A 17,144-nucleotide genomic window follows, 5' to 3' on the forward strand; every position below is an offset into this window, starting at 1 on the left:
TTTGCTTATGCCAATGTCCGAAGAATTTTCCAGTGTTTAGAATTTCTAAACCATGAAAATGTTTAGAATTTTCATGATTTCAGGTCTTAGATTTAAATCTTTGATCCATTTTGAGTTGAATTTTGAATAAGGTGAGAGATAGGGATCCAGTTCCATTTTTCTACATGTGGCTTACTAGTTTTCCTAGCACCATTTATTAAATAGGGTGTTCTTTCCCCAGTTTATGTTTTTGTATGCTTTGTTGACGATCAGTTGACTGTATTTGGCTTTATTTCGAGGTTCTCTATTCTGTTCCATTGGTATAATTGCCTACTTTTGTGCCAGTACTATGCTGTTTTGTAATATAATTTTAAGTCCAGCAATGTGATGTATGGGCCTTGTTTGAAAGAAATCACATATTTGATTTATGCAGATAAAGGCAAATTTCCAACCCCTTACAACTCTGCCTTTAGAATTTTTGTTAGACTTTACCTTTTAATATTTTGTAGGGATGGGATATTTTTATTCTTCTGAAAACTTGAATATGTAATAATTAGTTGATATTATTTTCCTGATCTTCTACTATGCAGAAGGGAACAGCATGATTGCTTTTATAAAATGAGTTTTATACCTATTTACCTGTTCTTGTTTAATGTACTTTGGAGCTCACCAGTTGAATTTGTCTAGTTCTGCTTTTGTGTGTGTGAGTTGCTGAAGTGTCTAGCTGATTAGGAAACTGATTTGGATAGCTGCTGGCTTTTGTTTATGAGATTATCATATCACTAGTATCAGCATTAATTGTTTGATAAATGAATTTTTTTTTTTTTTTTTTTTAAGGCAGAGTTTCATTCTTGTTGCCCGGGCTGGAGTGCAGTGGCATGATCTCAGCTCACTGCAACCTCCGCCTCCAGGGTTCAAGCAATTTTTCTGCCTCATCCTCCTCCCACGCAGCTGTGATTACAGGGATGTGCCACCACGCCTGGCTAATTTTGTATTTTTAGTAGAGATGGAGTTTCGCTATGTTGGTCAGGCTGGTCTCGAACTCCTGACTTCAGGTGATCCACCTGCCTTGGCCTCTCAAAGTGCTGAGGTTACAGGCATGAGCCACTGCACTCAGCTGAAAATGGTGTGTTGTGATGGAAAGAGTGCTGAATTGGGAGTTAGGAGTCATTCTTGTTTTTAACTTTGCATCTTCTAAATTTGTATTTTTGGGGGCAAGTTTAATTTACATCTCTAGGACTCCATCTGTAAAGTTGAAGAGGTGAATTTTGATTATTTTTAAAGATCTATTCTAGTTCATCTGACATCCTATAATTCTTTAATTCTACAGTTTTCTTTCTAGAAAACAAAATATTCTATTAGTCATTGCATACTGTTTCCCTCTTGTGTAGGAGCTTGGAAAGCTATGTTTTTGTAATCAGTCAATCATAATTTAATTTATCACCCATATCCTTTTGTGCACTGTTGCTTTCTAAAATTGGTCTCAACTTATACTTATCTCTTGTTTCCTCTCCATTTTCCAGTCAGAAAGCTCTAGGATATTATCCCTAGAAGGTACTTCACGCTTACTCACTTCCAAGTTTTTGATTACATTGTTCCTTTTCTGTGTACTTTTTCCCATCCCACAGCCTCTTTGAACCCCTATAACATTTTTATAGTTATTTTGGCCTTGTATGATAGCTGTTTATGTATTGTATTATGCTGTATAGGAGATGGTAAACTTCTTGAGGGCAGGTGTTTAATTTTCATCATTTTACTAATATTATTACTGATTTCACACAATACTTTTCACTTAAGAGGGGCATAATATTTATGAAAGTGAATTTGTAAGATGATTAATTAGAGTTACAGATACAGTTGGACAAATAGTGAAAATTTAATTTTATTTAATAGTGAAAAAAATTAACTATTTAATAGTGAAAAGTTAACTATTTTCACTATAAATAGTGAAAAATTAACAGGATAATAAAGAAATTACTATAGCCATTTTGAGTTAAAGCAATATTTTAACCATCTAAATTGACTGCAGATATTTGTATTCCATGGTCACTTATATACTGTCATTCCTCCCTACCATCTATTCATTCTTACTGACTCATCTATATACTTGTATTTTCTCTGTCACCCATTTAACTACTTGCCTTCATTTATCATTGTGGTTCAGCAGTGTCATTGTCTTAAACTTTTAATAGTACCTAATTTTGTTAACATTCTTGGTTTGATTTAAATATATATTTTTCTGACTTTTACCTCCTTGGTCTTGCTCATTGGCTTATCTACTTTAATCTTCTATTGCTCTTCTGTACTGTTCTAACTATTCACATTTCTTTTCACTTGCTTTTTTACTTTGGAGAAAGTATTCTCTAATTCTTAAAGGCACTTCTTTTGGTTGCTATTTCTGGGCAAGGTTTTCTTTGATAAGTATCTTAGAATCAGTCTAGTGTTGAGGGTTGATGGTGGAATTGCTGTTCATCAAAAATGAGCTTGAGTTAGATCTCTTAGACTAGCAGTCTTGGATCCTTTTAACTGTGAAAGAATGTCTGCAGTGATGATGGTACCATTAGCTCTTTGGTTAAAGGGATTGATACTGATTATAAAAAATGTGAGATATTAATCAGGGTTTTTACAAGTGGACTTTTTGATGGTTGATTCCAGAGTTGTTGAGTTTATCAGAGAGTTTCAAAATGTTCATGGGTATGGATACAGATGAATTTTTTTCCTTTGGATTCAATAATCTCTTTACTCTTGAATTAATTGTCTCTGACAGATGCATAGTTGGTTTGGACTGGATAAAAGAAAAAAGGGCAAATAAGACAATGAGTAAAAAAAAAACTGAAAAGAAATAGGAAAAGTAAAAGATGTATTGTAAAAAGTTGCCTATCTTTATGTTATTGGAATTGATATTCTTTATTGAAGGATCCTTGAGAACATTATGTGAAAGAAAGGGGACTTGAGAAGATAATGTGAGAAAGTCCACAGAGAAGTTCTGCTGTACTGAGTTTAAAACCGTGTTGATTTTAGTTTTATTTTTATGGCACATCTCAATCTCTTTTTAAGAGCTTACTGTATTAACAGATACTTAAGTCGAGATTATATTTGTATAATAGCAAAGAGTAGCTTATACATTCCTTAAGTATACTGACATTTAAATAGCTTTTCTCAGAAAGCATATGAATAATCTTATTAACACAGTATCTCTTTAAGGGTACAAAAGAAAAGTATGTACTGTTCATCTGTTCTATAAGAAATAGTAAATAAGGCCGGGCGCGGTGGCTCAAGCCTGTAATCCCAGCACTTTGGGAGGCCGAGATGGGCGGATCACCAGGTCAGGAGATCAAGACCATCCTGGCTAACACGGTGAAACCCCGTCTCTACTAAAAAATACAAAAATCTAGCCGGGCGAGGTGGCGGGTGCCTGTAGTCCCAGCTACTCGGGAGGCTGAGGCAGGAGAATGGCGTAAACCTGGGAGGCGGAGCTTGCAGTGAGGTGAGATCCGGCCACTGCACTCCAGCCTGGGCGACAGAGGGAGACTCCGCCTCAAAAAAAAAAAAAAAAAAAAAGAAATAGTAAATAAACAGGGAATCCATATCCAAGACTCTTTCCCTAGTATTTGTAGCAGAAGCACTTTATAGTAGAAAACAAAATTGCATGTAGACTTAAGAAAAGAATTTTGGTTAATTTTGATTTTAGATAATATTAAGCCATATATTTTATTTTAACAGGTATCTTTCAGATGAAGGCATTGAAGCTTGCACAAGCTCTCCTGACAAAGTCAATGTAAATGACATCATCCTGATTGCTCTCAATGTAGGTTATATTTATTAACTTGTAAACATTTGAAATCTGGAAGCTATATTTATAAAAAAGTCTCAGAATAAATTGGGTTATATGATAATGAATATAGAGAACATCTTTCTTATTTTTTCCATTTTAAGTTGTAGTGATGTTTGTTGAATTTGGTAATCTCATATTAGCAAGTTGTTAGTATCTATTATACAAAATCCAATGAAAAAGGAAAAAATGAAATTAACATTCCTATTTTTCATCCACTGATCAGTTACAGACTTTTTTTAACATTTATAGTAGCTATATAATAGTAGTAAAAACTGACTATTCATTAAAATGAATTCCCTTTTACATAGAAACTCTAGCTAGGTTATAGGTTTTTGACAGTGGTATTTATTGTTTCGAAATAACTTTTCATGATGATAGAAATAATACTTATTGTGGAATATTTCAGAAAAAATAGAAGATCAAAATAAGAAAATTAAATCTGCTTATAATTACTGTTAATGTTTTAGTGTATATTTCTTTTCAACTCTTTCTCCACTCAACCCTCTAGCGGTTTTTTGTTTTTTTTTTTCCATAATTGGATTGGCTTTTGGATTTTTTCAAGAGTTATAAAAATTGTTTGAAATAAAAATGTAAGTAAACAGGCCAGGCACGGTGACTCACTCCTGTAATCCCAGCACTTTGGGAGGCCAAGGCAGGTGGATCATAAGATCAGGAGTTTGAGACCAGCCTGGGCAATATGGTGAAACCTCATCTCTAGTATAAATACAAAAATTAGCCGGGCGTGGTGGCATGCACCTGCAATTCCAGCTACTCAGGAGGCTGAGGCAGAAGAATCGCTTGAACCCGGGAGGTGGAGGTTGCAGTGAGCTGAGATTGTGCTGCTGCACTCCAGCCTGGGCAACAGAGCGAGATTCTGTCTCAAAAAAAAAAAAAAAAAAAAAAAAGTAAGTAAACAAATGTTCTTTTCTCATTCCTACAGTTACCCTCTGATTGTTTTTCTCTGTAGCTTTATAATAAGCTATAAACAATCAAATTTATGTACTATGATATATGGTCAATGAAATTTCTAAGAGAACTATAGTCTGACAAATCCATCATATCACTGCAAAATCAATGTAAAGCAGAAATGATGGGCACAAGGAACATTTAAAATATAAATAAATGTATAAATCTAACTTTAAAAAAATTACTTAAATTTATATTTATAGAATTAGCTTAGGTTTAAATAGATAAAATTTATGTCCTAAACTGAGTCATTTTTTTTTCAGCTTCTTTGAATTTTATTTAACAAGAAAAGATCGTTTATTTTGGTTTCTGAGCTAAGTATTTAGGTTTTTAATAAATAAAAGACTAATTTTTTAATAGTAAGAATTAGCTAGAAATTATGCATGTTATTTTTGACTAAAAACTTTATTTTTCTTTGTCTTGCATTGAAATTAGTTAATTCTATTGTTTAAAAATATTATAAAGGACTCTATTTTCTTGTTTATTTAAGAAAAACTTTCTAAAGATTCTAGGAAAGAGATTTTATGACAATTTGCTGGGGTTTTTTATTTATGTGCTTAGGTAAATAGCAATAAATTATAATTGGTATGAAAATTTGAATAAAATAAATCAAGATGAAGTATTTGTGCAGTGCTCATAAGAGGTGCATGTTGACTATTATCTGAATGAGTTAATTTGTCTTTTATATTTTCCCTGAAATATATGGTTAAATACTACAGTCCAAAGCTGTGATGCCATATGATAGGAAAAAAGCTTTTTGATTAGGGTGAAGCCTATACCAGACAAATAATCTATCTATCCAAATTTATCATCTTATTAATAAAATTTAGGCATTTATAGTATTCTGTTGAATTTTTTTCAACTTTCGAGTGATTGTGGGAAATTAACCACTAGTTGAGAAAGACATGCATTATTGATTCTTATTGTACATATATGTACGTACCCACACATGCATAGCTAATTGTATATTGGGAGGATAATCCATCAACAAATTTTCTTGTCTTCTTTCTATGGGGTACACACTGAGCTTGTTCCTTTATCTAACAGTGAACACTAAAGTAACATATATGTAGTGTTTCTCTCCAGGGAAGCCCTCTGGAGGCTAATACCTAAGGCCTTTATTGGGCTGCCTGCAAAGGTACCAGAATTTCAGATCCCTCCCAGAAAACAGATGTCCACCATAAATCATATTGTTTATATGAATAATCCATACAGTGAACTACATTTTTAGTTAGGGAATGGTCCAAGTGCAAAGTCCCTAGCTGCCAGCCTGGGGCTAACCTTGTAAGCTGGCCTTTCTAAAGATAGCTGCCTCAGATCTGCTATGTAACTTTTAGGCTTAGCTTTTTATGTTGAAAAGGAATGTTTTTAATTTTTGCTTTTTAAATTGGGGAGTAAGAATATTACGAAATGACATTGAAATCCAGCATGAAAGTTTTACTTTCAACTACCGGAATTGTTCAGAAAAATACTTAATGATAGCCCAGTCTTAAATTACTGATCACTATCCATTAGTAAAAAATTAAAAACAAATTATATTTTTATTTCTTTTACGATTCTGTATAATATAAAATGATTCACCGAATAGATATTATCTTGCATTTACTTAAGTAAATAGGGATTGTGTGTCTGTGTGTGTGTGTGTGTATTTATATGTGCATATGTGTGTGTGTGTGGGTAGGTAGATGCTTTGAAAATTATTTTTAAAATTTTACAGGCTAAAAGTTTTCCTGTATTATTATTTTTTGTTGTTCAATATAACAGCATTCTTGGACCCAGTCATCGTCCTAGCAATCCTGATATAATGGCATCTGAATAATAAAATTGTCTTTATAGTATGAATTTAGGGCATTTAAAGATTTGGTAGATCATTTTCATCTTGCTAAAAATACATCAAAATAACATTTGTATATTTAAGGACATATACTATATATATGGGTTTTTTTGTTGTTTTTTGTTTTTTTTTTTTGAGACGAAGTCTCGCTCTGTAGCCCAGGCTGGAGTGCAGTGGCCGGATCTCAGCTCATTGCAAGCTCCGCCTCCCGGGTTCACGCCATTCTCCGGCCTCAGCCTCCCGAGTAGCTGGGACTACAGGCGCCCGCCACCTCGCCCGGCTAGCTTTTTGTATTTCTTAGTAGAGACGGGGTTTCACCGTGTTAGCCAGGGTGGTCTCGATCTCCTGACCTCGTGATCCACCCGTCTCGGCCTCCCAAAGTGCTGGGATTACAGGCTTGAGCCACCGCGCCCGGCCTATATACTATATATATGTATGGCACTTTAGAAATTATGTAAACTTTGAGTGTGTAGTCTTCTTTTAGCTTAACAACAACTTTGTGAGATAGGGTTGGTGGTGTTTTTCCATTTTATAGAAAAGTAAATTAACTGGGTTTAGAGAATTGGTGACAGTGTCCTAGATCATATGATTGTTTAATTACAGTTGGGATGGATCAAAATTTAGGATTTTTGTCTAGTGCTCGTTTACTTTACAGTGATGGCTCATTTTCATTTGAATGAAATTTCATAATTATTGATCAAAACCAGAAATGAGGGACCATGATATATTATAACATTTGTATATATTCTGTTTCTCATTCATATTTAAATATTTCAGCTTTTGGGTGACTTCAAAATAATGTAAATGTTTTCATGAACTGTTAGTTACATTATTGATATGATGGTTATGTATGTTCAGATGATTTTAAAAAGTGCATGTTTTATACTCACTAAAATAAACAGGATGGCTAACATTTATTGAGTGCTTACTCTGTGCAAGTCATTATACTGAGTGCTTCACATCTATTAACATTTAATTTTAAAACCATCTTAATATAGGGAAGGCTGGTGTAAGAAAGTATTTTTTTTACCCCTATGTTATTCAGTACTTTCCAAGTGAAAAGGAGTACAACGTGAGGTACAGTTTATGTTTCTTTTCATTCTGTTATTGGATTGAGGTTGCAAAAAGCATAAGCCTAAAGCACTGTTACACGAGTCTGGATTTGGCTTTTAATTTGCCATGCAGTTCTATTCAGTGAGTTTTAGTTTGAGTGATCCCTGCGTTACATTAAAGAGTAAGTTATGAATCACAGCAGTAAAAAACTGGAAAGAATCTGTGGGGATTATGTAACTTATATTCTCATTTCTTGAGCTGACCACGTGGATATTTCAAATAGGAGGATATTCTGTTATGGTAGGTGTTAAAAGAAGGTGGTTCTGCCCCTCTGTATGTATTCATTTCACATCACAATAATTTTAATCTTCTAGTGTTTTCTCCTTAAGTAAAAATTTTTCCCTTATAATTTATGTGGTTAAATGTACTCTAAGTCTGTTTCCTTTTATCTTGTTCTTAAGGTGATGAAGAGCTACTGTTTACTATAAGGAGAAATAAAACAATACAGCCAGCTTCAGTTACTATGCTAATCCACTATCTCAAGCATCAAGATAATTTATTAGTTTAAATAATTGGACCTTTTTTATGAGTACTGACAGTTTTCCTCTGAGCAAGTCTCTTACCATTCCTTTATATTTTCACTTTCTGAAGAGGACACAGTCCTAAAATGTTCCGTTTTTTTAGGTAGATTGTGTAGTCAGAATTTTCTTTTTTAATGTCGTGAATGCTGTAGCTTTGTTTATGTTAGTTCTTATATTTTCCTTGCTGAGTTACAGGTACTTCTGCATTTTCACGGTCATTGTTTACCAACTTCTATTTCTGTAACTTGTTTAAGCAAATGAAATTACCATAGTAAAGGTTACTATAACTTCTTTGGTATTCCAGTGGTATTGTATCCTGGGATATTGTATGTTATGTAGCTTTATGTTACAGATATCATAGCCTATAGGGTGATATGTTTTTATGTAATGTCAAGGTTATATCGGATTCAGTTTTTAAAAATATGCTATGTATATGTATTCAAAAGCTGTCATTTGATTTTGGAATGTGGTATTTTTTAGTAAGATCACAATTTACATGAATTAAGTTTTGGATTTTAGTAGAGAAGAGTTAGTAAGGAAAAAGGTTACTTAAAGAAATATGACCAGGATTAAGGCCTTATGTGTTGCTGTTCATCTTACTGGTAAACTTTAAACAACGTATTATGGGACTATGTTACTTGAAGGATTGATAATACATGTAGATTTCATGACCAGTTAAACTGAGTTTTTGTTTCACCAACCATAAGTAATTTCATCTTTTGTTCATCAGATTAGCTTTAAGTTTACTCTTTTCTGTAATTCCATTTTAATAATAATATTTTTATTTTAGACAGATCTGAGAACAATTGGCAAGAAATTCCTCCCCAGTGACATCAATAGTGGAAAGGTAGAAAAGGTAAAGAAAATCAATAACTTCTTAAATTATGCTAACTACAATAAATGTGAACTAAATTACTGGAATTATTTTTTGTCAATAAAGACTGCAATTGCGAAATACTCTGGAGGTGAACAGGTCACAAAGTCATTGTTATGGTGACTTCCATGGAAAATTATTAAGAATTAAACTTTTTTGACTTTTCAGCATTAAAAAAAACACAACCTTTTGTTTCAGGAATTTTAGCTATGGCATCCTTATATGAACCGCGAGACTTACCAGATGTAACTGGCACTCATTACAATGACCTTTTCCTATCTTTCAATTTTATTTACCTTTTTATTTTAGTTACCTTAATAAACTGTTAACGTTTATTTAATGAGCTTATTATATACAAATATAAGATTAGGAAAGTATTAGGAGCAATTTGGTGAAGCTGTGCATTTGTTTATTGCAATCATTTTGCAGTACACACATATGTATTCGTGTTATGAATTTTTTTGTGTCAGCAAACTTTAATTATATTTTTACCTAAACTTTTACCCTGCAAGTTAAAGTCCATGTCTTCTTTGTCTTTCGTCAGGAGAAATGGAGTACATCTGGTTACCTTCCTTTGTGAATAATTATATACGTGAAGACATAAATGTCACTGCCACACATTTCTTTTTGCTAAAGCCATCTATCTTGATTCCTTTGTTTATTCTCAGTCTCAAGCTTTTCTTTCATCTCTGTTGTTCTTAGAATCCTCCCCAGTTTCTTTACATTTCTTTTTCTTTTGGTTATAGTGGCTATCTCAGACTTCAGTGTGCACCAGAATTTCCCAGAGGTCTGGCTAGAACACAAATTGCTGGACCTCAAACCACTTCTACTCCTGTCTGAGTTTCTGATTCTGTAGGACTAGGATGGAATCCAAGAATTTGCATTTTGAACAGTTTTCCAGGAGATGTAGAGTTCTAGGAAGCATATTTAGAAAAGTAAGCAACAATCTCGACTAGGTCTGTTGAGTGCAACAGATCTCTATAGGAAAAGTAAATAATATCAAAGCAGTGTCTGTACATCCTTACATTATTTTACTTAAAATTTTGAAGTTTTCTGATTCTTGGTTTTCTGGTTTCTCTGTGTGTCCTAAAAGATGCTGAGAACTCACCTCTGCTACAAGTTCGTAGGATAGTAGTACAGAGACTCTTGTCTGCTCCCTTCACCCTTTCAGAGCGTTTTTACTTTTAAAAATTTTGCACAGTGGTCTCTTTAAGATTTCCTTTGAATGTAACTAGCAAGAAGAAAAATAACTTTAAAACTTTCTGATTTAGATTATTCTGTGTCAAATTTTATCTTTTAAAACATTCTTAATGCAAATGTAAGTTTTCACATGAAACAAAAATTTGTTATCTCTGCTAGCTCTTCCTCATTGATTATATTTTTTCCTTTCATTACATTCTTCCAATACAATATTAATAAACAGTTCTCTAGAATTATTATTCACAGAAGTATTATTATTATTATTATTATTATTATTATTTTGAGACGGAGTCTTGCTCTGTTGCCCAGGCTGGAGTGCAGTGATATGATCTCAGCTTACTGCAACCTCCACCACCTGGGTTCAGGTGATTCTCCTGCCCCAGCCTCCCTAGTAACTGGGACTACAGGCGCACGCCACCATGCCTGGCTAATTTTTGTATTTTTTAGTAGAGATGGGATTTCTGCATGTTGGCCAGTCTGGTCTCAAACTCCTGACCTTAAGTCATCTGCCCACCTCAGCCTCCCAAAGTACTGGGATTACAGGTCTGAGCCACCGTGACTGGCCTTTTCACAGAATTATTCTTATATGTCATATAAGAATATATATTATTCTCACATTAATAATTGTCTTCACCGTATTAATGAAGATGTTTTGAAAAATAATTTAAATAAACATTTTAGAAGTTGACACACAGAAATTACTCATTTGGTTTGTCTTTAGTTAAAAATCCATATGTTACATAAAAATGTAACTATCTTAAACCAAAGTAAATATTCAAGGAATATATTTTAGATGTGAATTGAACTATTTTGGTTTCTTTGTTAGTAAAATAAGACTAATGTAGTAAAAGCTCCTTATTTATGTCTTCATTGGAATACTTTTATTAACCAGCATTTTGCCATTAATGATGACTATAAATGCATGACTCTAGAATCAGACACTACTGATCACTTACTAACATTATGTAAGTTATAGTTCTTGTTTAAATTAACTTTGTTTGAATCTGTGCATAAGATATACGACAACATTTGGCAAACAGAATATTTGAATAAGTAATCTGCCTATCTCTTGACCATGCCAGATTTTGGTATAAAATGATATTTTTTAGTTTTCTTTTTATATTAGAAAAGAGTGAAAGAAAGAAAAAACTGGGTTATCTAGTGATCTTTCAAATAGGGCGTACTAAAAACCAATGTTCCAGAAACTAACTTAGAAAACTTAAAATATATGATAGACTATTTCAAGAAGCAGAGGAGGCATGGTTGTGGCATGTTCTGATTGAGGGTGGAGGGGCATTAAATGATAGGGATCAGGAACAGATTGGAGACATCCAGACATAGGGTCATTGCCGTGGATTTAAATCTTCTTTCTCCTGCTTATTAGTTTTTGTGACTTTTCATAAGTTAGTTAATCTCGCTAGATTTTAATTTCCTTATCATTTAAATACTACTCCCTTACAACATTGAAGACCTAAATGAGATAATGCTAAATCCAGCAGAATGCATATGGCAAACTTCGAGAATTATGAGCAATTTAGGATGGTATTTTTGTCTTGAAAGTCTAAGAATATATGAATCCTTATTATGGGTATCTTGTTACTGAGAGACCTTCAAGGGGATTCAATGCATAAGGTAAGGCAAATTGGTAAATGATTTTTGTCTGGGTTTTGGCCCCAAGCCCCATGCAGAATTCTACTACTTGAGGTAGGTTAGTCTTTGGTAGAATTAAAGCAAGCTCTGACTGTTTCTACTAAGTTCCAAGCCCATCTGATAATTACCATTTCTGAGAGAGAAAGCCAAAGGAGAGTGAGGATTGGAGAGCATTTGGCCCAATATTTAAGAAGCAAAGAGTTAAAAAGCAACATGTTGCGGGGAGGAGGGTGCCATCTTAGTAGAAGCTGCCTCCGTTAACCTTGTGTGGTCCCTTTGAAAGGGCCTCACCCATGTGTTTTCCAACCACCTTGGAATCTCATTCACTAGGCCTGAGGCTCAATACAATGCACTGGAGCTTCCCCAAGACAAATCAGTAATTTTTTTTGGAAGTAGATTAAAGGAGTGTAGAGAGGAGTCTTCAAACTTCATCTCCTGAAAGCCCAAAGTAAATGATCACACAGTGTGTATTATTATTTTTGTAATTAATAAGACTTAGATAATGCTGTTTTCAGCATTTGGGAACTTGAGAATGGAAAGGGAGATTGGAGAACTGATAGATCTGTGATCAGGTAAGCAAGATTTTAAGTCTGCAGTTAGAGGACAGCTACACCCGGACATACTGAATTTACATCTCTTGTTCTACAACACATCAGAGGCCTTCAGAAAGGCATTGTCCCGAAGCTTTGAAACTAAAGTCTTAGTAATTGCTACTATCATTGATTATTTTGGGAGAAGGTAGAATGGCAAAAGTAGAAGTAACTTTATTACTAATTAATATAGTAGTTTTGCTCAGGTTCTTTTCTCTTTCTTCCATTTTCTTCTTAACATACTTTTCAATTTCTGTCTTTTCTCCACAAAGTTCCCTTAAAAAGTGGTGAGAGTTGGACGATGACAGTTTTTTCCAGGCTTCCAGATTTTCTTATAGGTACTTCATATTTGATTCAAAAACTGTAAAAATTGTGACTGGAGGGAGGTGTGGTAGGGAAGCCATATTTTGCAACTTATTTTCTGAGTTTTTCAGGGTGTGCTTTGTTTTTCTTGGATATTACAAAGTCCTAGGACTGCTGTAGCAGCTTGTAAGCTAAAAATTATGGAAAAAGTCACGATAAAAAGGAAGTATAACTGTTTAATATTCTTCTCCAATTTTAATATTTTGCTGTAGCTTTTTAAACTAAAAGTTAATTATAAAATACAGATTAGTTTCAAAATACTTTGTTACTAATTCAGCTACTTGAGGACCTTATGTACTACTATGGAGTCCTAACTGTACAGTCTTTCAGTTCTATGTTTATTTTTTTTTTAAGTTCTAAGAATGACATGTTGTATATACCTTTTTAAATGTAAAACTATGATTGACCTAATTTTCCCAAGTAGGAGTGACTGGTCTCAAAACCTCAGCAATACTGACATCAACCACAAGATGGCTTCACTGCCTTAAAATTGAAAGTGAAGGTTCTCTTGCCCTTGGATAGTCTAGAAATCGGATGTTTTTAAAAAGAAAAGGAATTGAAAAAAGTGTTAACTTTTGATTTAATAAGATAATAGGTTTCCTATATGTTAATTTAGTCTGTGTTAAGTAATACAATTTGTTTCTTTTAGTGAACTATATGTTAAAATTAAACATTTACTTGTATTTTTAGAAAAAATGGATTACTAAAACTTTTATGCTTTATTTACAAGTCCTTATTGGTACTTACTAATAGGACTTCTGTGGAGTTTAAATAGATACTCTTCCCGATAATTGAAAAATAAACTATTTGACTTACCTTTTTCTCTTTTTGGTTCCAAGGAACAAAAAGTTAGAGAAGTGAAGAATAGAAACGTGGGAATTGTCAAATGATACATTGGGAAAAGTGTTACTTTTGGCTGGTAGTCCCACATACTTTTCTTGTATTCATTTGCCATAATTACTTTATGATTGAATGCGAGCAATTTATATGCCCTACTGTTATTTTGAGGGTTAAATTGAGGCTTTTTACTTTCAGGGAATCTTAAGTTTGCGAAAACCTATTCAAGATTATGTTGTCAATTTCTTAATTATTAGGAATTTGTTAAATGTTTTAAAAATTCCTAAGGGGTAGATCTTCTAGTAAATATACCACTATATTTATAATTCAGAAAGTTTTAATTTTATTATTTATTTTCCACTTAAACTCCCTTGCTGCATATGAATATCATTTGAAAAATTTGAGATTAGGATTAGGTACTCCCTTCCCTAAAGCTATTTCTTTCAATATTCTTGATGCTATTCTCATCTGCTTCCCTCTTGATCTTTTTTGGCACAAGCACCTACCTTACCTAGGAGAACCCTGGTTTTTAGTGAATTCTAATAATTCTTATTCTTGTTCTTGTTTTTCTTCTGTCATTTGTTGAGGACCTATTCTATGCTAGGTCCCATGTTAAATAATTTATATGTATTATCTATACAATATTCAGAACAACACAGAAAATATAAACTATTACAGCCTTCCCTTTTACTTTAGAGATAAGAGAATTGCACCTTCCCTAAGATCACAGTTTTTTGTTGCTATAGCACCTGAGCGTCCTTCCCTCAGCTGTCAGGCAAACTGCTATTTATTTTTCAGATTCCAACTGAGGTGTGACCCTTCTCTTCTAATGTTCTTGACCTCTTTTGAGCATAATTACTTTTTAAATTTGAATGTTCTCAGTGCCCTTTATACCTACATGTTTTTAGTATGTAATAAATATTATCATACTTTTAGAATATGCACTACAAAAACAGGCTTTGGCATGAGATAGATCTGAATAGGAATTCTAATTTGCCTCTTACTGAGTGACCACTGGTAAAGTACTTTACCCTCTGTCCTTAATTTTCTTGTTTAGTATATACAAGTAATCGTAATGTACTTTATATTTGTGGAGGTAAATTAAAGCACTTATGTAAAGATCATGCAACATTTTCTGGTGTGTATCTAGGAAGTGCTAAGTAAATTATAGTTAAAGCACTAGAAATTTCCTTTTTTTTAATCAGACAGTGTCTGAATGTGTAATTGTGCCAAGTGATAGGGATACAGAGATCAAGACAGCCTCTCTCTTCTTGGAGCACATAGCCTAATAAGAGATTGAGAAACCAGCTGTGTCAATGTAGTGAAACAAATGCTATGTCAAAGGTGTGTACAATAAAGGGGCTGCCATTTCAGTTTAGTGAGGGTATTAGTTTGCTTTTCTTGCTAGACTGTTAGCTTTTAGAGATGTGATTTTCAATGAAGGAATAGTGGGTAGATGCCCTGTATTCGGCGTATTTAAACTCTTATGTTAATAGCTATATGATACATACACACATACACACATAGATTACACATACACACACACTATATTTAATATTTTCTGTTACACAAAAAGCTCCTTTGTAGTGGAACTAAAGAATGGAAAATAAAGCTTGACAGATCTTGACTGGTAACAATACATGGAAGATAAGTATAGTGGATATTTGTAATTCCTAAAACCTGAATTATCTCCTTGTGTTTGGGGGAATTTCCCATTTTAAGAGTTTTGGTGGTAGAGAAGAAGAAAATGCCAGATACTTTTCTCCCAGCCTCCTTTACGGCTATGCTAGTCAGGTGTAGCTGCCTTGGAGTTGGGCCAGTTACACACAAAAAAGTGGGACCTGTGGAGAATCCTGTCAGTAATAGTTGAAGCTGCAGCAAGATTGTTTCTGGAGTAGTAGCTGCAGGAGTGCCAGAGTAAATGTCCAGAGCCATTGAGATCACTGGTACAAGGCATAGTGTTAGATGCTTGCCGTGTGCTGGATCCAGCTTGTTCCAGCTCATGAAGTTGATTGTCGGCATCTTTTCCCAATTTAGAGTACAATAACATACAGTTGATGGTTGTGGTTGGCCTTGGAAATTGGCACAAATTACAGATTACAGTGGCTTTTCCCCTGTCCTTCTACCAGAAGTATTTTACCAACACACCTCTGCACACGTGTAACAGTTTCCCTAAGGAATATAAACAGGAATGGAACCCTACTGCATTGTGGAATTAGGCCAGTATTCAACTTTACAAGATAATGCTAAATTTTCTTGCAAAGCACTTGTATCAACTATGTTACCTTCAGTATTGTATATGAGATTCAATTGAGATATTCTTTTGTGACACTTGAAATGATCAAAATTTTCTGATCTTGTGATTGTAAAATACATTATTCTTCCGTACGCCATTCTCTCCCCTGCCAATACAGATTTTAGAATCAAACGATTAAGACTCTTGAAAATATCATGTTGGAGTTTTGACTGAAATTGCACATTAGCTTAAAAACAATTGATATCTTTATGTGATATGATATTAACAGTGAAATGCTGGTAAAACACATCTCTGAAGAGCAAAAAAGAGCCCTTACACATAGCATTTGCCACTTTCTGTGGTATAAATATTCCCTGTTTGACTGATTATGAGCTATGTTATGAAATCACTGAACAGGGAATTAAGAAGAAATGTACATAAAAAGTTCTTGTGAGCTTTTATGAGCTGGCTCCAGCACAACCCTGGATATATCTCTTCATTTATTTTTCCTATAATGTTTTATAATTTATTGGAAGTATATGGGCTGTGCATCTTTTGTAAGCTTTATTCCTGGATCTGTCTATTTTTGTTATTGTAAATGGTGTTTAAAAATTTTTTTAATTACTCTTTCCATCTGTTACTGGTACATGGAAAGGCAGCTGATATTTGCATATTGATTGTAATTCTGTCACCTGCCAGTTATTATTATGTTATTATTCCTATATATTCTATTCTTATTCCAGATACAATTTTTAAAACACCATTTACAATAAGAATAATACGGTCTTACATTATTCTGTGTATTCTTTTAAGTTTTCTCTATAAATTTGTCTTTTCTTGGTATTTCACATGAATGGAATCACATGATATATATGTTGTATCTGGCTTCTTTTATTTAGTGTAATATTTTTTAGGGTAATCTATAACATAGCATATGTTGATAGTTTTTCCTATTTATTGGTGAGTAATATTCCATTGTATGGATACACCACGTTTTGTCCTTCCACTTACTATTAGGTTGGTGCAAAAATAATTGCGGTTTTTTCCATTGAAAGTAATGGCAAAAACCACAGATACTTTTGCACCAACCTAATAGTTTATGGACATTTCGATCGCTGTCCTTAGTTCTTTCTTTTTTTTTTTTTT

At 33.5% G+C, this 17,144-nt stretch overlaps 1 protein-coding gene across 3 annotated transcripts in view; it reads left to right on the top strand.

Annotated features, from left to right (window-relative positions):
- TDRD3 (tudor domain containing 3) overlaps nucleotides 1-17,144 on the top strand; it is a 201,819-nt gene that overhangs the window by 39,137 nt on the left and 145,538 nt on the right. For 2 of the 3 annotated variants that reach the window (XM_025364719.1, XM_025364721.1), the window contains exons 2-3: nucleotides 3,703-3,787; nucleotides 9,039-9,104. In XM_025364719.1, the coding sequence (XP_025220504.1) occupies nucleotides 3,703-3,787; nucleotides 9,039-9,104 (151 nt within the window). The remainder of the gene's footprint in view (nucleotides 1-3,702; nucleotides 3,788-9,038; nucleotides 9,105-17,144) is intronic. The other variant, XM_025364720.1, reaches the window with a different exon arrangement.

The sequence above is a fragment of the Theropithecus gelada genome, chromosome 17 (assembly GCF_003255815.1).
Source record: "Theropithecus gelada isolate Dixy chromosome 17, Tgel_1.0, whole genome shotgun sequence".
Classification (NCBI taxonomy): domain Eukaryota; kingdom Metazoa; phylum Chordata; class Mammalia; order Primates; family Cercopithecidae; genus Theropithecus; species Theropithecus gelada.